The 25,894-nt window shown below is 33.8% G+C and overlaps 3 protein-coding genes across 3 annotated transcripts; 1 reads left to right on the forward strand and 2 right to left on the reverse strand.

Annotated features, from left to right (window-relative positions):
• Window positions 1–728: 728 nt before the first annotated feature.
• Window positions 729–2,869, reverse strand: LOC115950863 (probable E3 ubiquitin-protein ligase ARI5). Its single transcript, XM_031068132.1, has 2 exons — window positions 2,769–2,869; window positions 729–2,520 (listed from the first exon to the last, which is right to left on the reverse strand). Exon 2 carries the CDS (start codon window positions 2,496–2,498, stop codon window positions 813–815), a length of 1,686 nt encoding a protein of 561 aa, XP_030923992.1. The 5' UTR covers window positions 2,499–2,520; window positions 2,769–2,869; the 3' UTR covers window positions 729–812.
• Window positions 2,870–5,784: 2,915 nt separating this feature from the next.
• On the reverse strand, window positions 5,785–7,866 carry LOC115950278 (L-type lectin-domain containing receptor kinase IX.1-like). The gene has a single exon (XM_031067501.1). The coding sequence runs from the start codon at window positions 7,864–7,866 to the stop codon at window positions 5,785–5,787; it is 2,082 nt and encodes a 693-aa protein (XP_030923361.1).
• Window positions 7,867–24,945: 17,079 nt separating this feature from the next.
• Window positions 24,946–25,598, forward strand: LOC115950279. Its single transcript, XM_031067502.1, has 2 exons — window positions 24,946–25,083; window positions 25,215–25,598. Exons 1-2 carry the CDS (start codon window positions 24,946–24,948, stop codon window positions 25,596–25,598), a joined length of 522 nt encoding a protein of 173 aa, XP_030923362.1.
• Window positions 25,599–25,894: the final 296 nt, after the last annotated feature.

A 25,894-nucleotide genomic window follows, 5' to 3' on the forward strand; every position in this document is an offset into this window, starting at 1 on the left:
TAAATCCAATTGTCTGCCAATGTTGTAACATCATCCAGAATATTGCGTCTGTGTATACACAGCATACAAGTGATTTTATGCCAAGTTTGTTGATTTGAGTGTTATTCCAGACAGGTAATTCTGTCAAAATGAAGTTCTAAGTAAATTCTAACACAATCTCACATCCAAGAGGGTGTAATCAATCATGCATTTACAATGCTTTGCTTGCATCTTATTTCATTGTTCTAAATACATAAGCTAAGTAAGGACTTGTCTTTCACAGTATTATGTCATGAGGTACAACCTACTGCTAATAGTTGAGAATGCTCGAAAACCGAGTTTCAACTTATACTATTGAAGAATTTTGACCAAGCCACATTTATGTGTATTTGTTTTACAATCTCAATTATTTTTTGGCAGAGTTGCCAGTTATATATGTTTAAATTGTGTGTGTATATTTTGAAAAGAAAAGAGAAAATTCTTCAAATTCCTACACAAATATCAAACAAATATAGGGTTTAAGGTAACTAAAAAATGGACGGATGCCCATTTGCAAGTTCACATTGTATATGATCAAAATGTGAAAATTGAAACATTATCAGGCAATGCCAATGATCTTGAACATAATGATCTAGTGATATAAGACAAGAATTACTACAGATTCCATAAAAATGATAAATATAAAATAAAAATAACTATAAATCAATCCAGAATGTGCTCGATTGATTACAAAAAATACTCAACATATATCTGAAGTCATAGGAAAATTGCTTAGTATTGTTTTTGGCTGGAATTCTTTGTTCAAAGAAACATATTCTATTGGCTATTTTTGACTAATGTCTCCTCTTACCCTTAGTCCTTCCTCTCTTTATTGGTGTCCTACTCTTTATCTTGCTGCAAGCCTCTTGAGAACTGCAAGCCTCTTGAGAGTTGGCATCTTCTAGGCCATTCTCCAATGCCTTAACTAGATTCTCAAAGTAATTCCTTGTCATTGTGGTAAGCCCGGATAGCTTTGCTCGGAAATTGTTGAATTCTTCGTCTGGACACTTTTTGTTGAGGTAGTCATGTATATCCTTCTCTGAACAATGATGAAGCCTTTCCAAATTAGACTCTGCCTCCCCTTGCAAGTACTCAAAGAACCCCCTTTTTGATTTTGCTTTCTTGTCTCCATCATCAGGAAGGTAATACCCATATGCGTATGTCCACTTAAGCACTCTCCTACATTCAATTATCTGCAGCCAGGCCTCTGTAATGAACTTAAGCTCAGCCTCAGTTGCCCCTCGTAGGTCACTAAGTCTTCCCATGTAGTCCTTTTGCATATGCTTTAAATCATTAACAGCTTGTTTCCTTGATGATTCGTTGCCTGCCCATCTCTCATAATAATGAGTATACTTTTCCAAATGCTTCTTAGCTCTTTTTCTGATATCTTCAGCCTCATTATACTTTCCCTCTACCTTGTTCTTCTGGAATGTATTACAAGCATAGAACCCACCTGTCATTTGACCATGCTCTTTCCATGTTCCAAGGCACATCCAGCAAAACTCATGTCCACAAGGTTTCCGGCACGTCATGTGCATGCACCCTTGGTTCTTCTCAATGGGTTTTCCACACTTTGGACATGGCTTTGTATTGACTAACATCCATGCTGTATTCTCAGCCTCAGAACTATTCTTTAATTGCCACTTAGCCGCAGTCTCACAATCCACTGGCCTATGCGCATCATCCATACAATTCCAACAAAAGCTATTGCTACAATGGCAACAAACATCATAGTACTCTTTGTCACCTCCTTCACAGAACTCCACCGCATACTCGCAATCCACCCCTGGACACCACTTATACTTCTTATTACTCTCAATATAAGACCTTAACAAATACTGTGAATACCTCTCCTTATCTTCCTTTTTAGCAAGCAAATCAATTGAATCATGACCCACCACAGCGTTACAGCGCGGTTCAGGACATCTCAATGTCAAACATCCAATCCCATCCTCAATCGCCACACTCAGATACTTCTCCCAACACTCCCGACAAAAGGAATGACCACAACTAACCCAACCCATCATAGAGACGCGGACATTCTCATAACATATAGAACAAGTTAGTTCAACTTTTCTAAGTTTCTTGAGCAGCAAGAAAACCGGTTTTTCAAACAAACCTACTTTTTTTCTAACTCTCTCTTCATCAGCAAACCACTCATCTTGAACGTCACACACACTCCATTTGTACTGAAGTAGAAGCGCTGTCGCGGCAGCTTTTGATATGGAAAGAACATTGGATACCTCGGCGATCTCGTTCTCTTGACGTTGTTGAATATCAGATTCTTTCAATACAACGTAACTTTGTTTTGCCTTCTTGTTACTTCTTGACTCACCGTCATAGTCTCCGATGGCTATGTTATCCATTTTTTTCTCTTCCTCTTGTTCTACCTTGTCATCCTCGTTGTTGTAGTCTTTGTCGCTGTAATAGTCATGGTAGTCATCAGCGTCACTGTCGTACAGGTAATCCTCAGAGTCCATGGCAGCTGCAGCAACCAAAAAACTAGAAGGGAATTAATATTAGGCAAATTAAATTTTAAATAATGAATTTTTTTTTTAGTAATCTCTCTCTATGTGCAATTAGGCAAATTAAATCAAAAAATTCTTAACAAATATAAACATCAAATAAACCACAAGCCAGCCACTATTATCAAAAATAAAAATTGTAGATTTTTTTTTTAAGCCATAAACAACCAACATACAACTCAACTAACGACAGAAACACAAAACAGAGCTGAGAGAGAGGGATACCACTGGTCGTCAAGTCCGGCTAAAAGGGGACTCGGAGGCGATGCAGTGTTGTGTGGAGACCAGCAAGCGGCGTAACGTAAGACCAATTTTTTTTTTTTTTTAATGTATAAACGGCAGTGACTTTGTGAAGTTTGGATCGATTCTCAAAGTTGGGAAGTTTGAGTTGTGTTTTGTGTATTTATTCTGATTTTGGAGTCCTAATTTATTAATTTAATTAGGACTAGGAAGTAGGAATCCCAATTTACAAGGGATTTGACTTTTTTATTTATTTTTTAATTGTTTATGGGCCAAAAAATATGGGCTGAGTTTTTTAGAATTGATATTCTTAATATGTATTTTTTGGGTCAAAAATCTTAGGGCGCTGCCGCGCTGGTGATTAAAAGTTTTTCCTAATTTTTAAGGTTTTTTTTTTTAATAAAAAATTTATTTTAATACTACTATTTGGGGAATTTTTCAAAAGTCAGCTCCTTAGCTTCGCCACTATCTCTAGTGATATCCAAGTTCTTAATTAAAAAAAGAAAAAGAAAAGGTCCCATGTTATACATGCATGGATGTGTTCATTTAATAATGAGAATTAATATACCAACATAAGCTTGAAAATAATCTTAGCTTAATTATGTGTGTCTATAAATATTCATAATCACACATGCATGGTATTCATTATAGTCTTATAGAGACAAGAAGCATAAGACCAATGAAATAAAAGGATTTATCAATTATACCCACAAGGGGAAGCTTGGATTTGATGAAGGATTATTTATTTGGAAAATTTCTAGAATAATTGGGAGAGAATTTAAGTATTTTCATGGTATTTTTATTAATATTTTTGAGTAGGAGGGATGATAAATTTATAGAACGAGAATAAAAATTTGCTCATACATATTATGAGCATCAGGGTCAAAGAACATGGCATGTGTGAGCATGTGCTTTGGTTATTTTTTTGGATAAAAGGATAATGCATTAGAAATTAACTAGTCAAAGTAATTTTTTTGGCTAGTCAACCCAGATGTAAATAGAATTCAATCAAATTTTCTAAATTATCAATCACATTGATTTAAAAGTTACTATCACCTAAAGAGGTATATTCTATAACTCTCACATCTTCTAATGTAGAGTTACAATCTATTGACATATGCTTTCATGAAAATTTATGCTTGAAAGCTTAATGCATGGTCACAAATCACAAGGGCATATATATATTTCTTTTATTTCAAGCCCACTATTGTACACATTTAAAAAAAAAAAAAAATGCATCACCTTTGTTCAATGATTTTTTGCATGAGATTTCTCTTAATCTCATTTTTTAATTTTTTTTTAAATTTATAAAGAAACACACAAATTGCTCTACACTAGTGGTGAGATGGTTATTTATGCTTTTCTCATAAGATTTTTTAGTCTTTACTATCAAAATATGTGATGTCGAAATCAAGATTTTTGATCAAAACAAAGAACAAATCACTCATATTAAGATAAGCCTTTTGAATACACATCTTCTTAGATGTAGAAAGGGAGTTGGAGTTCCTTGAAGGATTGGATTGAAGATCAATTCTAGAATTAGCAAAAAGATTAAGTGCCTTTACCAATTCTTGAATAAGTGTTATAGGATCTTATGCTTTTGGCACTGACACTGTTTGCTTAGTTGCTTGCTTGCAACTTGAAACAATTTGGGTGAGTATATCCAGCTCCACCACAGAAATGACAAAACCATTAAGGATGAGGTTTGATTTTCTTTTTAGCAATAGGGTGAACAGACTGTTTTGGTTTGTTATCACTCAAGTCAACTCTAATTCTTCTAGTAGCAAGAATTTCTTCCGTATAACCTCTCTCTGCCGGTTTAGGAATAGAATTAGAAGAAGATATGATAAATTTTGTAGAAGAATTTTTAGAAGACAAACCACCTTCAATATACCCTAAACTAGTTTTATTAGAAGAGGATTTTTGAGCACTCAGCATCTCATCAAGTTTAGAGCTAGAAGACCTACCAAGTTGTTCTCTAGTGATACTTAAGTCATTTTCTAGTTCATTTAACCTTTTCAACCGAAGAAGATTTTTCAATCTTAACAGCATTCAACAACTCATTAGTACTGGTGTGTTCGAAAAACATCATGTCACAAAAATCTTATAAACAAATAATACGAGTAAAGTGAACTAAAAAAAATAGTCACAATTACAAACAACTTTCACATAAAACCGAAACTAAATACACCCAAAGAATGCTCTCTTAAATACAAAGATTAGGATTTCAAATTGTAACAAGCGCTGGCTAAATATTTATATGACACTTTAGTTGGGTTAAGAACTGCACAAGCAAAAGGATTCAAATGCCAAAAAAAGAAAAAAGAGAAAGGGTTCTGCAAAGACTCTCCAAAGACGTGTGGGAATAGCATTCATACGCATAAAAATTTGGTTGAGTTCATATCCTTAATGTAACTTTAATTCGATCACAGTTACTGACCATAAAGTAAACTACATGGCTGCAAACATTCGCTTGAATTTGGTTAAACGTCACAAATGAAGCTATCTAAAGCTGTAAATAACAATCAATTTCAAGCAGTGTTTGAACTTATGCAAATGGACTGACTTATTGATCATGCCTATTGAACAATGCCAAGAAGAATTTTCCTCTAATCAACCATTTCACAAACAAAATGGATCAGAATGTAAATGTACATTTGATCCTTGGTCATTGTATCCCTTATAAAATAAAAATAAAAATAAAAATACCTTTTGATTCTTTGTCAAAAAAAAAAAACAGATGGTGATGCAACTGCAAGCCTATCTTCTTATTTTATCTCAAATGAGATAAATTATGCACATGCTCCACCCCTTGATTTACTACCCATGCTCTTTTCTTTTATTATTAAACTAAGCGCATGCTTACTAATTCTTGAATCCAGTGACCTTACCGTGCATTCCATAATTGAAAAAACTTACCCGCGCTTTCAAGTTTATTAACAAAAGTATTATTCTAAAAAAGAAGAAATTATTACAAAGTATGAATAATCATACATATATATTAATATGAAACCGAAGTTAACTCCACATCAGCTTTGCCTGAATTTAGAAGAGGTTTACTAAGGCCAACTGACGTAGACGAATTAGTAGAACAACTACTACACGAGCACAATGGCTGACCTTTGATTGATCCCAAGTGACTAGTTGGTGTATACGATAATCTACACAAGTGCATTGAAGGCTCATCGTACATTGGCACAGGCAATTTTGATGAAAGAATGGGAAAAGGAGCTTCAAAATTAAGTACATTTATCACTTGCCTTATAGAGGGTCGAATAGTGGGATCAGGATGGCAACACCACAAGCCAACTACCATCAAGCACTCCATTTGCTTCTCATCAAATTCCATACTTAATCTTTTATCAACAGCTTCAAGGAGTTGGTCTTTTCCATAGAGGTCCCACACCCACTCTACAAGACTTACCTTGCTTGGTTTGGCCTGTAGTTGGATTGGCTTTCTTCCACATGTGATCTCAAGGGAAACCACCCCAAAACTATAGACATCAGATTCCTTGGAAGCCTTGCCAGCAATAGCACACTCTGGGGCTAGGTAGCCCATAGTGCCTGCCAAAACAGTAGTTTGTGAGCCCAACTCATGGTCTACAAGCCTTGCAAGCCCAAAATCGCCTAGTTTGGTATTGAAATTTGAATCTAACATAATATTACTTGACTTTATATCTCTGTGCACCACACATTGTTCCCATTCTTCATGAAGGTATAATAGTGCAGAAGCCAATCCAAGAGCTATTTTATACCTCACAGACCATGTTAGCATAATCTTTGCTCCAAATAGATGAGTATCAAGGCTTCCATTAGCCATGAACTCATACACAAGAAGTAACTCACCTTGTTCATGGCACCAACCAATGAGTTGAACCAAATTCCTATGTCTTAAATGGCTAATGGTCTTCACTTCTGATATGTACTCCTTTTTACCTTGCCTTGATCCTTTTGAGACTCTTTTAACTGCAACTTCTGTATTGGATTCCCTTAACAAACCCTTGTAAACACATCCGAATCCTCCTTGTCCAAGCTTCCCTCCTTCAGCAAAGTTGTTTGTTGCACGGATAAGTTCATGGTAAGTGAAACTTCTTGGGCCAGTTCCTTTTTCAAATTCATCATCGATACAAACATCATCAGCAAAATCTTCTGTGTTCACATTAGCCCCTTTTCTCCAACAAATGAACCAAAGTAGACCTAATGCACAACTCACTCCACCGAAACTCACTGCTAAACCAATGATCAACGCCAATTTGTTTTTCATGTCCCAATTTTTTGTGTTCACATTAGTCCTTGTTCCCGTGTCGTTTGTCTGAGAAACCCCATCTACAAGCTCTGAGGTTGAATTGAATGACCAAGAGAGTACTGTATTTGTCTCTGTTTTTGCACCTGTTGCCGCGGATAAACCAACACTAACCCATTCCGGTAAAACAGTCCTCAAGTCAACACTATATGAAAGACTAGAATTCCCGCTAAAGACTGGATTATCAGCATAAGTAAGGAACACACTCAGGATTTTGGTTGTAGAGTTATAACTTATCCATGTGTTTGCTGTGGACCCATTGCTAATGCTACTATTCCATGTGACATTTGCCTTTGAGACGATGGAATTGACATCGATTCCAACATGATCACTGCTTGGATCAAATTGGTTTTTGAAAGTGTCAAACTCAACTGCAACAATTTGATTATGAGTGCCGTTGAGAGCATCATCACTGCTCAACAGTCCAAAAGCCCTGCCGGTTGAATTGTTGGGCATTTTAGAACCAAATGGAGCAATGAAGAAGGTGAGCCCATCAGCAGGCACAGCAGTAACAGCTTTAATGATGAAGGAGAAGTGAGTGGTGAAGTCTGCTAGCCACCCTGAGTTATTATCCCAAAGGCGCACTTGTTCAGAATATAAGGCACGACCAGCGCTATAACTCAGTAATGCGGTTTGTGTATTCTTTGTGAGTTGGAGACCTTGTGAGTCCACGTATGCATCACCCTGAAAGGTTATGCTGCTATCACTTGGTTGGAAACTAGAGAGGTTGAAGTAAACTGAATTTGTATGGGGAAGTGACAATAAAAAGAAGATGATCATGGAGAGCTGATTGAGAAGAAGAGAGTGGATTTTTTGAGTTTGAAGAAGGCTGGAGATTGCCATGGTTAAATGCGTTGAAGGAAAAAAAAAATGGTCTCAAGTTACAGGCTTATTAGGGGTTTGGAGTATTTCAACCATGTTATATGAATGTCCTACTTCAATTTATAAGGCTTCTTTTTTTCTTAATTTTACTTTCATTGTAGTGTTTTTATTATGGTAAGCAATTTTAATTTGGTCAACTCGTATACTCTCTCTCTCTCATGTTCAACTATCCTCATTGGTAGTATTTGCCCAGGCAAGAATCGGCTGTCCAGAATTGCCCGAGGGAGTATTTGCCTAGCTAGCACCAAATTTTAAACTAATAATTATTGACCCGGTATAAGATTATACCAGGTCAATAATTATTAGTTGCCCGAGTATTTGCCTAGCTAGCACCAAATTTTAAAGTAATAATTATTGACCTGGTATAAGCTTATACGGTTATACCAGGTCAATAATTATTAGTGTAATCTTAAGATTCGCTCATGCGAGACAATTCTTAACCATTTGATCAAATTGCAAGCTAAGTATATATTGGAACATGACATGAGAGCAAATTTTAAATTCTAGAGTACATTGAATCATAATCATTTTGATGATGAGGATTAGAGAGAAGTCTAGGGTCATACACAATGATTATTCACATCCCAATGTGAGTGGTTAGCTTTTGATTTAACTTAAGATTGTGTCGCCGACATATTTACATTAAGATAATTATTCTAAAAATTGCATTATAAAAAATAAATATAAAACTAGGAAAAGGAAGCATTCAATCAACCAAATTTGTATGCGTAGGATTAATGCTATTCCCACATGCCTTTGGAGAGTCTTTGCTGACCCCCTTTTTTGATGGCATTTGAATCTTTTTGCTTGTGCAGTACTTAACCCAACACTAAAGTGTTATATAAATATTTAGCTAGCGCTTGTTGGTTGTTATAATTTGAAATCCTAATCTTTGTATTAAGGGAGGTTTTTTTTTGTTTTTTTTGTTTTTTGGTGTATTTAGATTTTAGGTCTTGTCATTTATGAGAGAGCTCTTCTCTTGTTTGTAACTGTGACTATTTTTTTTAGTTCTCTTTACTTGATTGTATTATTTTTTTATAAGATTTTTGTCAAGTCCATAATAATTTTCATTTTCCACGATCAAATCTTGTGCGGAAGTAATTCGGATCTCCTTTTTGGCAAGTGTATGTGTTTTCATGATGGTGTGATCCATCATGAAACTGTCCTTCTTAATAATTTTGGATTTTTTTTTTAATGAATGCCCGTTTGGCAAAAATTAATTTTGTAAACTTATTTTACTATTTAACTTATTTTTGGTACTATTTATGGGTCTCACTATACTTTTTAGTACTATTCATGGGTTTCACTATACTATTTCAACTAATTTTTACTTTTATTTACAGTACTTTCAGTAAAATAAACGGATCCCAGACATTATAGATCTTAGAATGAAGTTTTTAACTGATCAAAATATGGTGTTTTTGGAATACACTGGTACCATCAAAGATATAGTTCGTTCACTTGGAAATTGTTTAAATTTGTTTATTTATTTATTTTTTTCAATCTTTTAAAAAATAAATAAATAAATCTTGCTACTTTTTACAAATTTTAATTAAATATTAAATTATTCATGACACCATCGCAATTTGACTTCTAGTTAAATCTTACTTTAAACCATGAGTTCACATCCTTAATGTAACTTTAATTCGATCAGAGTTACTGACCAAAAAATAAACCACATGACTACAAACTTTCACTTGAATTTGGTCAAACGTCACAAATGAAGCTTCTTTGTCACTTCCGAGCTATCTAAAACTGTAAATATCAATCAATTTCAAGCAATGTTTGAACTTATGCAAATCGACTAACTTATTAATCATATCTATTGAACAATGCCAAGAAGAATTTTTCTCTCATCAACAATTTCACAAACAAAATGGAAGAAAATGTAAATGTACATTTGATCCTTAGTCATTGTATCCCTTATAAAATAAAAAATAAAAATACTTTTGATCCTTTGTCAAATACAAACAGATGATGCTGCAACTGCAAGCCTATCTAGTTATTTTCTCTCAATTTTTGTTGGCATCTCTACATGTTTCTCTTTCAAAGCAATATTATTTGTTGGATTAGGAATTTAGGACATCCATAGCTTCGCATTGCCACATGCCAAAATTTTTGTTTGTTCCATTAAATTTCTCTACCTCAAATTTGGAAGTATATTTAGTCCATAGTTCTAATAGCCAATGGTTTTGTAGAGGACCCATCCGGCATCTTTCTCTCGAATACCTGGATCCATGAACCAATGAACAAAATTTCCAAAGAGAACAAATCATAGACAGTGAACATTAGTTTTATTTTATTATTTATTTTTTTTATTTTATCCAAGATAGAATTCTACTCTAACTTAATTTAAACGTATATATGTGTATAAAACTCCCTTTTAGAGACTTAAATTTCAGTCATTGTCCCTTACTTCTCACAAACATTTATATTTGTAGAGTGATCATCGCGTGATGTGAACATTAGTTTTAATACCACTTTATTGTTACCATTGTTTAAAAACCAGACCGCGTCATCTGGTCAGATTGGGTTAACTTGTAACCGACCACCTATCTATTTAAAACGTACAAAATTGAAAATTTATTTTTTCTGGAAACTACTTGAATTGTGGTCAAAGTACCTGGTTTAGCGGGCTTGTTGATTTCTTCCTTAAAAAAAATTGCTACAAAATATCTTGAAATCAACCTATTTCGTTGTGAGAATAGCCTGTTGTTCGTCGGAAGCCGAAAGTGGTTGTTCTCCTCCGTCTTTGTTGAAAGCCCATGCCCATCTCCTGTTTGCCGTATCTGTTTGGTTGGGGGAAGAGAGACTGAAGTGTGGGGAAGAAAAAAAGAGAGATGGAGACGTAGAGAATTTAAAAGAGATTGAAAGGAGAGACGTCTATTTTGATTGTTTTCGAGAGATGGAGAAAAGAGACTAGGAAAAGGGGGAGAGAGACACAAGAGTGCATGAAAGAGACTAAAAACAGATATGTTTGCGAAGAGATTAAAAAAAAAAAAAAAAAATCAAAGTCAAGGGAGGGGACATTTGATAGAGAAATTATATCATTTCATGGTAGACCACGTCACTTATTTATCATTCTACTAAAATACACTCATTTGTTTAAAATTACTGAGTCAGTAATTAGTTTTTGTTTTATTTTTATTTTTTTACTCAGTAATTTTAAATCAGTGGAATGATGGATCACGTCATTTTGTTCACCATATGGGCATCTTATTTGAGAAAGAAACACCCAAAAGTTCCAATTGATGTGCAACATTATTGGTGTTGGTGAAGAGATATTAGTCTTTTGTTCTAAACTAAAACAAGTCACGCTCTCATTAGCTGACTTTGAGAACTTTCCCCCTTTGAAGTGCTTGTTTAAATTTAAAACTTGAAAGCATTATTATTTTTTAATTATATTTGTATACAATCTTTGAAGTGTTTCCATGTACAAAGATACTAAAATATTTTAAATAATAAGAAAATAGCTTCCTAATCTTAGTAGATAATTGTGGAAATTATTAGTTTATCTTTAATTAGAATATAGGGTAAATTCCACAAACCACCCCTGAGGTTTGGGTTAATACCAATTAGGTCCAAGACATTCCAAAATTGATCAATTTGGTCCATAAAGACAATTTTGTCCCTGAAGACATTTTAATCCCTAACCCGTTCGCTATTTCGTTAGTCATTCTACTTCTTTTTTTTCTTTTTCTTTTTCTTTTTTTTTTCCTTTCTCAAATGTAATAAGTCTGCTCTCTCTCTATCCCTTTCGTTCTTCTTCCCTCTGACCTCTCTGCTTTTTTTTTTTTTTTTTTGCTAATCTTAACCACTCTTCACTTTGCTCTTCTTTTCCCTCAAGCCTCTCTCTCCAACCTGACCCAGTCTCCTTTCTCTGACTCACCTTTTTCATTTATCTCTTTCTTCTCTCTGCAACGGCAATGGTGCATGGGTTTGGTGGTCTGGGTTGGTTGTGGATCGTGATTATGGTGGTTGTTTGTGGTGGTTTTTGGTTGCCGGTGACGGGTTCTGGTTTGTTGTGGGTATTTTGGTAGTGGTGGATTCCAATTTGCGGCGAGTTTGTTGTGGTTTGAGTTTTTTTATTTGGGTTTTGTGGTCGGTGGTTGTTTAAGGTGGTGGTGGTGGTGGGTCTGATTTGGGGTGGATTTAAAATGGAGGTGGTTACGGGTTTTGATCTAGGGTGGATTTGCAATGAGGTGGCTGTGGGTTACGAAGTGGTGATTGGAATTTTTGGATTTGGGTTTGGTTGGGTTTTGTTGCCGGTGTCACTGGATTTTGTGACCAGAGGTGGTTGCTGGGTTTAGTGGCCGGTGATGGTGGTGGTGGGTTCCAATATGGAATGAATTTGCAATGGGGGTGGTTTTGGGTTTTGATGTCATGGTGAGTTTTCTATGTGTTGGAGGATTTGGATATTGTTGGAGTAGATTTGACTGGGTTTTGGTATGGGTAGTAAAATTGTGTTATGGCTCTTGTTGTAGTTAATCTGAGTGGTTGTGGCTAATTTGAGGAGTGGTTATGGCTAATTTGAGGAGAGAGAGTGAGGGAGGAGGGAGGAGGGAGGAGGGAAGAGTAACAGAGAGAAGAGAGAGAAATTAACGGAGGTTAACATTTAGTGGTGTTTAGGGACAAAATAGTATTTATGGACCAAATTGGTCAATTTTGGAATGTTTTGGACCTAATTCGTATTAACCCAAATCTCAGGGGTGGTTTGTGGAATTTACCCTATAAAATATTTAACCTCTTTCGACATTTTTTTAGTCAAGATTGCTAAAATATGAACATTTATTTAATTCTTTTCATATTAATTAATTATTAAAATAATTTATATGTCATCACTGTTAAGCCACTCGTTGATCCCGAATTCGACTTTAAAACCTCAAACTCTTTTATATTCAGTTTTTTGAATGGTTTAGTTTTTAAAACTAGAAAGCAAAATAGACACAACTACATATATGAAAATAATACCAAAAATTTACTTAGTTTAACTTTTAGCCTACATTTGCAACTAGAGATGGGGAGAAATTTTACTAATGAGTCCCAGTGGTATCCTAGCAACATTTGTGCCTAATCACTTCCCACAACCTACAATCAATATTGGCTTTTATCCAATTGATTCTGTACATTCAAATCCGAATTTCCACTCTTTGTTCCCTAATACTCTTAATTCGGGAATTTCCATTAATTACATATGGCACCCCTCCCCCCTTCATCATTGAAAGTAGAGTAAATTTAGATTTTAGATTATGTCAATCTGTTTCTCCAAAAAAAAAGAGATTGTGCTAACCTATTTAAAATTTAACTATTGTTAAATTTAATTATGGTTAAAATAAGCTAGAGTTATAATTTTTTTAAAAAAATAAGTTGATACAATCTTGACCTAAGATTTACTTCACCTTAAATCATGACCCCTAAATGGCCCTCAACATCTCACCTGGAAGCAGAAATAGAGAGGATCCAAATTCCTCAAAACCGTTGCCCTCCACTTCTTAACAACCCAATCTCAATTTTCCCTCATTGTCATGGATACAAAACTACTCTTCCACATTTTTTGTTCTACTTAATACTTCATCAATCCCAACTTGTCATGTATTTGTTCTATTTTCCTAATAAATTAACTAAAGTTTAAAATGGGGGAAAGAAAAAATCCAAGCACATGACATACAATTTTGGTGGAAACAGAAAGTGGAATACAAAAAGTGAGATAAAAGATTTGTATTTCGTTGTCATCCCTTAGAAATTTCAATACATGTCTTTTAGTGTTGCCACTATGGCACTATGATCTATAACACCACAAGGCTAACTCTATTTTTGTTTACCCTAATCAGACTCCTTGGTTGGGTCAAAAGACTCAAAATAACCTCACCTTCATAAATGCATACCCTAGTACCCCCTAACCATAGAATTAGTAAAGCTTAACACAATTGACAATGTTACAAGGGAGATGGTATATCATGTCTCAGGTATATACACTTAACCTCTAACAACACGTGGGACAACAAAATTACTAAATTGCTTGGGTTAGAAGTTAGAACAACTTGTTTGGGTTGCTCAAGTTGTAGAAAAACTACGGCTTTTATTAAGTTTTAGGGTAAATTGCAAATTACACTTCTAAAGTTTAGGGTATTTGAATTTTGTACTCTAAAGTTTTAGAATTTAGATTTTACCTCATGAAATTTGGAGGTGTTTGGATTTTACATCCTGACATTTAAGAATTTGGAAATTATCCCCTAAATTTTAGAGGTTTTTTTTTTTTATTATTTTGCCTTCTAAAGTTTGGGGATGTTTAGATTTTATACTTTCAAGTTTCAAAATATAGAGGTGTAAAATTCAGACACCTCCAAACTTTAAATGGTAAAATTTAAATTCTAAAACGTCATGATGTCAAATCCAAATAACCCCAAATTTTAAGGGGTAAAATCTAAATTCTAAAACTTCAAGGTATAAAATCCAAACATCCTAAAACTTTTTAGGGGTATAATTTGAAATTTACCCTATGTTTTACTAGTTAAATTAAATAAATGGTCCAATAAACGACCAGATTGATTTAGATATCAGCTCACTAGATTAGTGGATAAACTTGCCGAGTTTAATAATTATGCTTTCAACTCAGGGTACTAGAAATGGGTTGACAATATATGGTTCCCTATTTCTATATTTCCATATATATATATATATATATATATATGCGTGTGTGTGTATCTATATATAAGACAAGACTTAGGTATAGTACTTAAGTGTTGTTCCTTAGGTTCCCTCATTAAGATTCTGCCATGTGGATTTTTTCTCATGGGATGAAAGTGTATTTTTTAGTTAAGTAGCTACATGGCTAAATATCAAGAGGAGAACCTAAAGAACAACACTTCAAATACTATATATATATATATATATATATATTTATATATTAAAAATGAAAAACCTAAATTGCCCTTGCAATGAAGCAGGGATGGACCTAGGTGGGGGCCTAAAGGGGCCCGGGCCCCCTTGGGTCCAATTATTTATTTATTTATTATTATATAGTTATAACGTATTTCATTTTTGTAGTTGGCTCTCTTTCTAAAACCTTAGGCCCTCATTCTCCTTAATAAACCTAACTAACCTCACCTAAATAGCAACTATCAAACCAAAAAACTTAACAAAAACAATAGAAACATTAAAAATGGTGATTGTATTTCAGCAACCAAAAAAAAAAAAAAAAACTATTTTAGCACCAAAGAACCAAAAAATTATGTGTTATTAGAGAAGCTAAAGCTAATTTTTTTGCAACTATAGTAAACTGATATAAATACTAGTTAACTGTAGTAAGTTATTAAAAATAAAATAAAATACAATATCTTATTAAGATTCTATCTCCTCCTTCAATTAAAAACTCAAATTTTCTCGTTTCCTTTATTATTTTAATGAGTTGTTTATATTATTTTAAGTGAAGTGATAAAAAAATAAAACATTTGATATTGAGTATATTGTAAAGTGAGGTGGTAAAATAGATGAAATAGCTTTTTGAGGTACTAAAAGCTAAAATTGTTAGTACACCTATTGTGAATGCTCTAACTTCAAAAAAAAAAAAAAAAAAAAAAAAATCATAGCTAGCCTAGTATAAAAAAAAAACATTATTTTGTTTTTGTTTGTTTTTGTTGGTAAATGGTTACATCTTAATGTATTAAGAAATAACGATTTTGAGTATTTGTAATTTTTTGATACTATATGAATACCTATTTGGAGTTGATTTTTTTTTTTTTTTTTTACTTCAACCCCCGGTAGCTTAAAATTTTGGATCCGTCCCTACAATGAAGTAAGGATTTTCATTGTGAAATGTTTAACAATAGTAATTAAATGATAAGTATAAGGTATATTCTTAAGTATTAACTTTGACGTACTGTCTTCTACTAAAAAAAAAAAAAAAAAAAAAACATTTGTCACTCATAACAAAATCAATATCCTTATTATTATGTAGTTTTAAAACTTGTGAAAATGATATCAATGTCACTTATGGATTTTGGATAAGATAGGGGAAGGAGTCGGATAAAGCCACTTTGGCTGGTCCCAACTCCTAACTTCAAAGCTAAGTAATCGCATAGCTATCATCAAGAGTGGTCGTCATAAATTAAAACTCTCTCTTAAAAAAAAAAAAAAAAGCAACTATGTGCAAAAAAAAAAAAAAAAAAAAAAAAAGGAAATAGTTTTGTAACTTTTGGAATCTCTCTCTCTCTCTCCAAAATTGAAATTTTCTTCGATTTAGAATTGGGCCAGATTTGAAGAAAGAGGTGAACCCTTGATAACCTTGTTACGTGGTATGAGATTGATTAACCTTGGAATTGGGCTTTATAGTGGTCCTATGTTGTCAACGCTACAAATCCTTTTGTACCAACATTTGTAATTAGACACCGTAGGCCAAAAATAATTAATTAGCCAGCTTTGCATCCTAACTTTTCTATTTTTACTAGTTATAGGCCCGTGCATTGCACGGTTTTATGAAAAAACTTATAAAATAAATGTATAAATAATTATATATTTTAATAGATTCAATAAAGATAAAAGAAAAAATTATCAAGTGTGAATAATTATCTCACTAAAATAAGGGGTAAGATTTCTTCGTAAAACTAAATTAAATTGATAAATTCAAATTGAATTTTAAATTCATAATTATTTAAAAAATAAACGTACTAAGCAATTGAAAAATATAAAATTAATATGATCTTGATAATATTATAAATTAAAATTAAAGTTGATAATTCAAGAATACATGTGTAGAACATCTTGATAATTTGATATAACATAAAAGAGATGGGTTCAAGTTACACCTGGTGTAACTCTAAAGAGTTACACATTTTTTAAACCATTGGATTTAAGTAGATTTAACGGTTAAAAAAAGACCTTCATTATTACAAATATTCTTATTAGGATATCATTAATTACCCTCATTTATTACATTCTAAACCTATTTCTAAACCCAAAAATGTTTGACCTCTGATTCTCTCTCTTTGTCTCCTCCACCATTGCTCCTCCACCATTGTTCCACCTCTATAGGTTGCTAGCAGGAAAGAAAAAAAAAAAAAAAAAAAAAAAACCAACCAAGCCGAACACTAACAAAAAAAAAAAAAAAAAACCATTCCCATATAAGCCTCTTTCTAAAAGAAAATTAAAGTTTTTAATAAAATATAACCAACAATAATTCCATAATAGCAGAAAGTTAGAATTTTTCTCAATGCATATTTGATATTTTGCAAAAGGACCTTGCCCAACGTTGGTTTTGCTATTTCTCTTCCAAGTCTATTAAGGATTGTTCCAAACTTTCCAAGTTGGCGAGCACAATCTACAGCAATAATAAATTCTTTCTCAACTCTTACAAACTCAGATCCTCAGAAACATATGTACAAGCTAAATAGGCTAAAAGATTTTTAATTTTAGCATTTAAAAAAACTCAAAAATAAGAGAAGGTGGAAAGTTTAAAAAATATCTACGCTGTCATTGATGTGCGATTGCGAAGTTGTATGACAATTGTCCTCTGAATTTATTTCCATGAGTCCTTTATGAACCTCCATGTTTGAACTGGCATGTCTAAATGCAAATGTCTTCAATTTAGGGCAATTGTTTATGCTAAATTTCTTCAATAATGGAAATTCCACATTACTGTCAATACAGAATTTCTTAAGAATTGGAAGATCTTTTAAGAAATGAAGGAATGAAAGTTAGGTATGTTTTTAGTTTGGTTTCCACAGCAAGTTTTTCCGTAATGCTTAACTCTCGCCAATCAATCATGGAAAGAACTGACAATTCATTGGAACTAAATCTAATGCATTGAGAAAAATTCTCACTTTCTACTAATACGGAATTATTGTTGGTTATATTTTATTAAAAGCTTTAATTTTCTTTTAGAAAGAGACTTATATGGGATTTTTTTTTTCTTTTGTTGGCAACCTGTAGAGGTGGAACAATGGTGGAGGAGCAATGGCAGAGGAGACAGAGAGAGAAACACAGAGAGAGAGAAATGTAGGTAGAGACAGAGAGACAGAGAGACAGAGAGAGAGTCAGACATCAAAAGTTTTTGGGTTTAGAGATAGGTTTAGAATGTAACAAATGAGGGTAATAAATTTGACCCTAATAAAAATATTTGTAATAATGAGGGTTTTTTTTTAACCGTTGGATCTACTTAAATCCAACGGTTTAAAAAAGGTGTAACTCTAAAGAGTTACACCAGATGTAACTTGAACCCATCTCAACATAAAAATCAAATTAGAAAATTATTAAAATTAATCTATTAATTCTAACCATATTTAATCATGAATTCTAAGACCTTAACCCTAAGCATATAAATTAGATCAAAGCTAAGAAAATTAGTTTAAACAAAAGACAACCAATACACAAAACCTAATCAATTTAATAAAAACAAGAGACAAAAACAAAGAAGGAGCCTTTAGAAACTTGACAATGTTTTCAAATATTTCGAATTCATTAATTAAAATCACATAAAGACAAAAAAACCAATAATAACACTAAAGAAAATAAACAAAATGAAAATAATAATAATAAACGAAGAGAGAATGCATACCTACATTGTAATGGGATTTAGGCATTTACATATTGAAATAAGCTTCACTCCAAAAAAGGATATATAGAGTTATATATATTGGTAGAGTTCCATTTGAAATATAATTCATTTAAATCTTATTGAAATTAAAGATATCTAATCAATGTGTTTGTTTTTATCCCATAAAAATTGGAATTAAAAAAAGATTATATGAATAGAATGTGTACATTTTTAGACCCCTTAAAACACAAGTTGATTAACCTAGATATTTAGCCAAGTGATTACTTAGGTCTATTATTCAGATCTAGATTAAAACAATAACAATTATATTATGCAAAGCAGCGAAAAAGTAAATAACATACGATATGATAACCCAGGAAAACCAAACCGGTAAAAAACCTGGGGAGAATTCAACCTAGCTATCCTCAAGGTAAAAAGCAAATGCATTATGAAAGAATTGAAGTTTGTATGATAGAACTTAGACCACTTACATTCTATTGCTACCTCAAGTAGAAAACTTACTACCATGATCTCATGATAGCTCCGAGTTCACAGACTACTTCTTTCCTCGATCTTTGCAACAACACAAGCTCACCTACTTGTGACTCTAAGACTCCACTCAAAAGTTTTGGACCTCCTTAAACATTGATCTTGTATTCAGCAACTTCTATAACATCGGATTTTGAGATTCTTCAAGGAACACCGATAGAAGACAATAAAGAGCTTTTGGGTACAAAACTCTAGATCTACAAAAGAGGCACAAGATGCATTCTAATCTCCCTAAAAAAACTTTGAAAATCCCCTCTAGGGTTAGCTTATAATGTCCTTTAAATATTGGAAAAAACGGTTTGTGATTTGGGCTTCAAATGGTCAAATTATGGGCTTTTTACAATGTAAAAAGCAAATGCATTATGTGACTTTCAATAGATCAAGTACCAATCGAATGACTTTCGATTGATCAAGTACCAATTGAGTACCAATCAAATGAAACAGTTTGTAACTCACCCGAACTTGAGTTTTTTGTCTTGGACTTCAATGTAAACCATTCTAAACCAATGAGATTTAGATTTTGTCATAGTTTGCTAACATTACAATCTCCCTATTTGGCAATCTGTGACAAAACACACATAAAACATAATGCCCATATACAATAAAATGCCCAAATACATCACAAATCCCAATCTAAGACTCCTAAACTAGAAGTTGCAAGAAGAGGTATAAGGTCTTGATTAGAATGTATTTGTCTTTCCTAAAAACACTCAAAAGAACACATCAATGCATGTGTGGAAAGAAAGACATATAAAAAAATACGAAATACAAATATAAAAACAAAAGTAAACTAACTCTCCCTCTAAGTTAGATACATCAAAAAGTTTTTATACTCTCCCCCTTTCCAAAACAATTTTATCCCCCCCTAAATAAAACATTTTAAAAAACCTTTTTAAACAGGATTCCCATACCACATTATTCCCACATTTCATCTATTTCTCCCCCTTTTTGTCACATATTGACAAAGACAACTCAAACAAAGAGTAAACAGAAAACATACACAACAAAAGTCAAGAAAAAAATAGAGAATTAAGGAAACAAATGAATCTAGCTCTATAAAGAATAGAGGCAACTCCCCCTATGAAGAGCAACAACTCCCTTTAAGAACAACAAAGGCTTAAAAAAACTTTCCCCCCCCTATAAAAATAGGAAAAACAAAACATGTTTTAGGAAAAACAGTTTTTGGCAAAATTTAGGAGGTGGAGAAAATAAAAACACACAAACCAAAGTTAAAAACTAAGTTGAGGATACACATGAAGAAAAATATTTTCTCTTTCAATAAATGCAAACTTGATACTATGTGACTCATAAACAATTGCATGAGTTGAGAAAATATTTGCACATTGATTATCCATCATCTTTTAAAAATATTTTATGTAGTTCACACATAAAAAATAGCATATACTAAAATATACAAAGGACTCAAAAATTAATCAATCAATTTTTAAATCAAGTTGAGTACCCAATTTAGTAAAGTGTATGCATATTATGTGTGAAAATAATGAGAGATATGACTGTAAAACTACAAGATGGATACAGAAAACAATGTAATGCAGGTGAATCCTAAACATAAATAATGCATGGAAAAAAGTTTGGTCAAATACATAAAAACTAAAAATGTTTCAGTTTCGATCGATCGAGCATCGATCAAATACCAACCGAGTCTAGCAAAAAGTCATGATTAAAAATCAAGGGATTTTCAATCAGTAGAAAAAACACATTCAATTGATCAAAATTCTGGAAATTTGAATTTTTTTTTTTGAAAAACTGCAAAAGATTATGTAGAAACAACTTCACTCAAGTAATTTCATGAATGAAATGCATGAGATTGAGTTTAAATGTTTTTCAAAAACATGAGTTTTCAACCTAGAACTTCAAAACAAGGTTTTTAATCATCAAAAACACAATTTTTGCAAACACTAAAACATATTTTGCATCAAACATCATAAAAAGTATAATCTTGGATGGCCACAACAAGATCACACACAATAACATGTACAAAGTTTAGCAAAGAGTAACTTGTGTAGTGTGTGCAACTAGCAAAAGCTTGAGATACATGTGAGGTGATATGTGAATAGTAATCAATCACAATTTCTACAAAATTCATTACATAAATTTGAAAGAGATTATCACCTAAAGAGTAATATCATATAACTCTCACATCTCCTAGAAAATAAGCTTACAATCATGTAAGTTTCTTAATTTGCCTCATAATGTACACACCAATTTTATTTGATTAGAAACTTATTAAAATAGCCAAGATAATCTACACACCAATTTTATTTGATTGAATTAATTATAGCCCAATAACGTACATACCAATTTTAGCATTAAACCGATGCTACACCTTATATTCTTTTTGTGCATGTGCTGCACTTTTTCGAGTACAAAATCTTATGATATACACTAAAGTGTTCATGATTGACTAATAAACAGTGGTGAGATAGTTATTTATGCATTTCTCAATAAGTTCAAGTCCAACAATCAAAGGTATGTGACTTCAAGATCAAGAACAAGCGATCAAAAATTATAAACATCTCCCACATAACATGCACTACAAAACTCAAACTAGTGAAGTGCGATAAAATCAGCTCATCCAAGCTAAACAAGGTAAATAAACATGTTACGTAAAAATAAATTGGCCAACCTTGATTTCAAATCCAAGAAAAAATAATGCAAAACACAAAAATCTTTTTGGTTTAAAAAAAATTTATGACTAAAAACAAAAAGCACACATTATGCTAAATAAACAATGCAAAGCTATGCATGATAGTGCTTAACTAAGCTATGGAGGGTACACAAACAAGAAATATCAATTTTTTAATTAACCCATGAGTACATGTACAAACTAGTATATACTCATACAAAATCATAAATAACTTAGCATTTATATAACACATACCATTCAAGTTTCTCCACAATATCAAGCATGTTCTAAATCAAGAGAGAGATATCATAATTCATGTAATCCTTAAGGAAAAAAAAACAAGACTCAAAATAAATTTTTTTTGGATTTTTTTATATGAAAAAAAAAAAAACTGAAAAAACAAAACAACCAAAAATAGAAACAAAACATATCCACAAATAATTGAAAGAATTAAATCAGGGACAAGTAAATAACACTCACCTTAGCAAGTCTTTTCTCAACCATATAGCACGAGTCTTCAGCTTTGTAGGTGAAAATACATGAGAAGTAGAGTGTATTTGAGGGATACACCAATCTTCTGAGAAAGATTGAAATCTTACAAATTCCTTTCACAAGCCTCAAAATGATCAACTGAAATAATAGTGTCCTCTTTATTCAAAATGTCACAATCAAAAATAGTAAGACATTTAAAATTATCCATGATAACATGGATTAATGATCAACTCTTAGATCAAAAGATGTAAAACAAAAGAGCTACATGCTCTGATACCACTTGTTCGTTTTTTGACTCCTTAAAATAAAAGTTGATTAACCTAGATATTTAGCCAAGTGATTACTTAGATCTATTATTCAGATCTAAGTTAAAACAATAACAATCATATCATGCAAAGCAGTGAAAAAGTAAATAACACACGATACGATAACCTAGAAAAACCAATCCGGTAAAAAACCTGGGGTGGATTTAACCTAGCTATCCTCAAAGTAAAAAACAAATCCATTATGAGATATTGAAGTTTGTACAATAGAACTTAAACCACTAACATTCTATTGCTACCTCAAGTAGAAAACTTACTACCACGACCTAATGATAGTTCCAAGTCCACGGCTACTTCTTTCCTTAATATTTGCAACAACACAAGCTCACCTACTTGTGACTATGAGACTCCTCTCAAAGGTTTTGGATCTCCTTAAACGTTGATTTTGTATGCAACAACTTCTACAACACCGGATCTTGAGAACATTAGAGAGCTTTTGGGTACAAAACCCTAGATCTACAAAAGTGGCACAAGATGCACTCTAATCTCTCTAAAAAACTTTGAAAACCCCCCTCTAGGGTTAGCTTATAATATCCTTTAAATACTTTAAAAAACGGCTTGCGATTTGGGCTTCAAATGGTCAAGTTATGGGCTTTTTACGTTTGTTGATTTTTTGCTGATATGTGACTTTCGATCGATCAAGTACCAATCGAATAACTTTCGATTGATCGAGTACCAATCGAATGAAATAGTTTGTACTCATTTTTTTCATCCCGAACTTGAGTTTTTTTGTCTTGGACTTCAATGTAAACCATTCTAAACCAATGAGACTTAGTTTTTGTCATGGTTTGTCAACATTACAAACTCAAAACCTAATAGAATGAAAAAAGAAAAAAGAAAAAAAAGAGATAATTCAACATAACGTAACATATAAAAAATTAAAAATTTAAGAAAAAAGAGAGAAAGAGAACATGGTTCATAGTTATAAGGAATTTTGATATATATATATATATATATATATATTTAAATGCCATCAACGTAGAAATTATCAAATTAATGGAGATATATACTATTTTTTTGGAATAGATAGAGATTATCAAATTATTGGAGATATATACTGTTTCTTAGGATAGATTTATATTAATCACCTCTTTAAGAATTTGGATTGTGCTTATCCCTTAATAATCAAGTTTTGTAGCTTGATATTCTGATAAAATAATATTAATTTAATGATATTAAAATTTTGAAATTTTAGATGATAAATATTATCTAAATTAAATTTTTGTATGTTAAATATTATCCCCTAATTTAAGAAATATATCCTAACAAAAAAAAAAAAATAATGTTAATTAGATGCGTACGACACCGAGGTCCCAAGACCCAGATGGGCCCTGGGCTCAGGCCCAATGGCATGGCCCCATCACTTTATATTCTGCTTAAAACTACCTTCATGAACTACGAGTTTTGAGCCTTGGCCCCTAACCTATGCTCGGCATAAATTTCCCGAACAATCAATGAAACCTTGTCTGGATGTACCATAGGATGCTCGGCAGTTCAGGGAACATCACTACCAAGCATATTCACCTGGGTTGGAACCAAGTTCCAAAGCCATAATCGCTGCATTCCACTCTCACCAAAACATCCACTTACAACAGATAATACTGGACCTTCAATTGCACTAACAATGGCAGTAATGATGATCTCTCCACTAACTTAGAGCTATAAATAAAAGAAGTCGGGGAAGAAGAGGGGGTTCAGAAAAATGGAGAAAAAACAGTCATTTAGGAAGGGAGGAGGAATATTACTCTGAGTTTTTGTGCCGAGAACGACCCAAAGTAGGAAATCCTAAAGCCCACCTTATAAATAAGTTGTGAGCCCAAGTGAGGTTAAACTCAACAGTCTCATTTCCGGTGCGCATAATTGGCGCCCACCGTCAGGCTCTCCTACGAAACTGTGGTTCAACTAAGACTCAAGTAAGGGAAATTTCTGAGGGGCGTTCGGGAGGGCGCACCTAGAGTGGTTCGGTAGGATCTTCTTAGGGATCCGCGTGGTGGGAAAGAAGACAAAAAGGGCACGAGGATAAGGAGCGTCTACGAGGAAAGGAAGAGTTTGGCCTGGGAGAAGGATTAGACCAGACCCACCGAACGATGTCGGGTGTCTCAGGACACGGGCAGTATGATGATAGGGACCGAAAGCTGGAGCGGTTGCGCAGACTAGTAATAGATCTAGAGTTGGAAGCAAGGGGCCGACACTAGGAAAGGGACCGAAACCACCGGCGAAGGAGAGATGATAGCACAGGAAATTGAGGAGAAAAGGGCTTTAGCCAATTCGGTACCCAACGATTCCAAAACCGATCACCTTCTCGAGAATCACGCTGGCACAGGAATCACTCACACTCCAGAGAGACACGTCACTACTAGAACTGTTCACGTTTGCATGGATACGACGACTGAGGATCGGATTCACCAGAGGAACGGCGACCCCACAATGCTGCCATGGACGCCATGAGCCGAGCCTTACCAAGGGCTGCCCAGTCACTATTCTCCGATGAAATTGAACGGGCCCCTATGCCGAGTCGATTTACACGACCACCATTCAATTCCTACGATGGGAAGACAGATCCTGTGGAGCATGTCAGTCATTACATTCACATGATGTCCTTGCATGCATACAATGATGCGTTGATGTGTAAGGTATTCCCCTCTAGTCTCGGCTCCACGGCCCTGACATGGTTCAATGGGTTACGAAAAGGTTCCATTCGCAGCTTTACCCAGCTGATCTTGGCAGTAAATTCGTGACATGCAGCCGAGTGCCGCAGCCGGTGGATTTGCTATTTTCCATAAAGATGAGGGTCGGTGAAACCCTTCGAAATTATGCCAGTCGGTACTGGGAACTATACAACGAGATAAGTGGAGGAAATGAGAAGATAGCGGCAAGCACCTTCAAGATGGGGCTCCCCGAGGATTCTGAACTACGGGAGTCGTTGACGAAAAGACCTCCCGAGGATATGAGACAACTTATGAGGCGCATTAAGGAGTATAAGTTCCTGGAAGATGATCGGCTGCAAAATAAGGAGAAAGCCCCGCTACTCAGAAGATCTCGGCAGGGCATTATTCCGGCAATATCGAAAAAAGATTTCAGGATGTAGGAACCAGAGGCGCAAATTGAAGGAGTTAATGTGGCGTTCAAAGAGCCCATGCACAAAATTCTAGATCGGATTAAGAACGAATCGTTCTTCAGGTGGCCGAACAAGATGGAGGGTGACCCATCTCGGAGGAATCAAAACTTGTACTGCACATACCACAGGGATAAAGGGCACACCACCGAGCAGTGTTGGGTACTAAAAGATCATCTCGGGTAGCTAGTAAAAGCAGGGTATCTGAAAGAGTTCGTAGTGGACTTCGTAAATCGAGAGGCTGGCCAGGGTGTTCAGCAGAAAAGGAA

This window comes from Quercus lobata, chromosome 6 (genome assembly GCF_001633185.2).
Source record: "Quercus lobata isolate SW786 chromosome 6, ValleyOak3.0 Primary Assembly, whole genome shotgun sequence".
NCBI classification, from domain to species: Eukaryota; Viridiplantae; Streptophyta; class Magnoliopsida; order Fagales; family Fagaceae; genus Quercus; species Quercus lobata.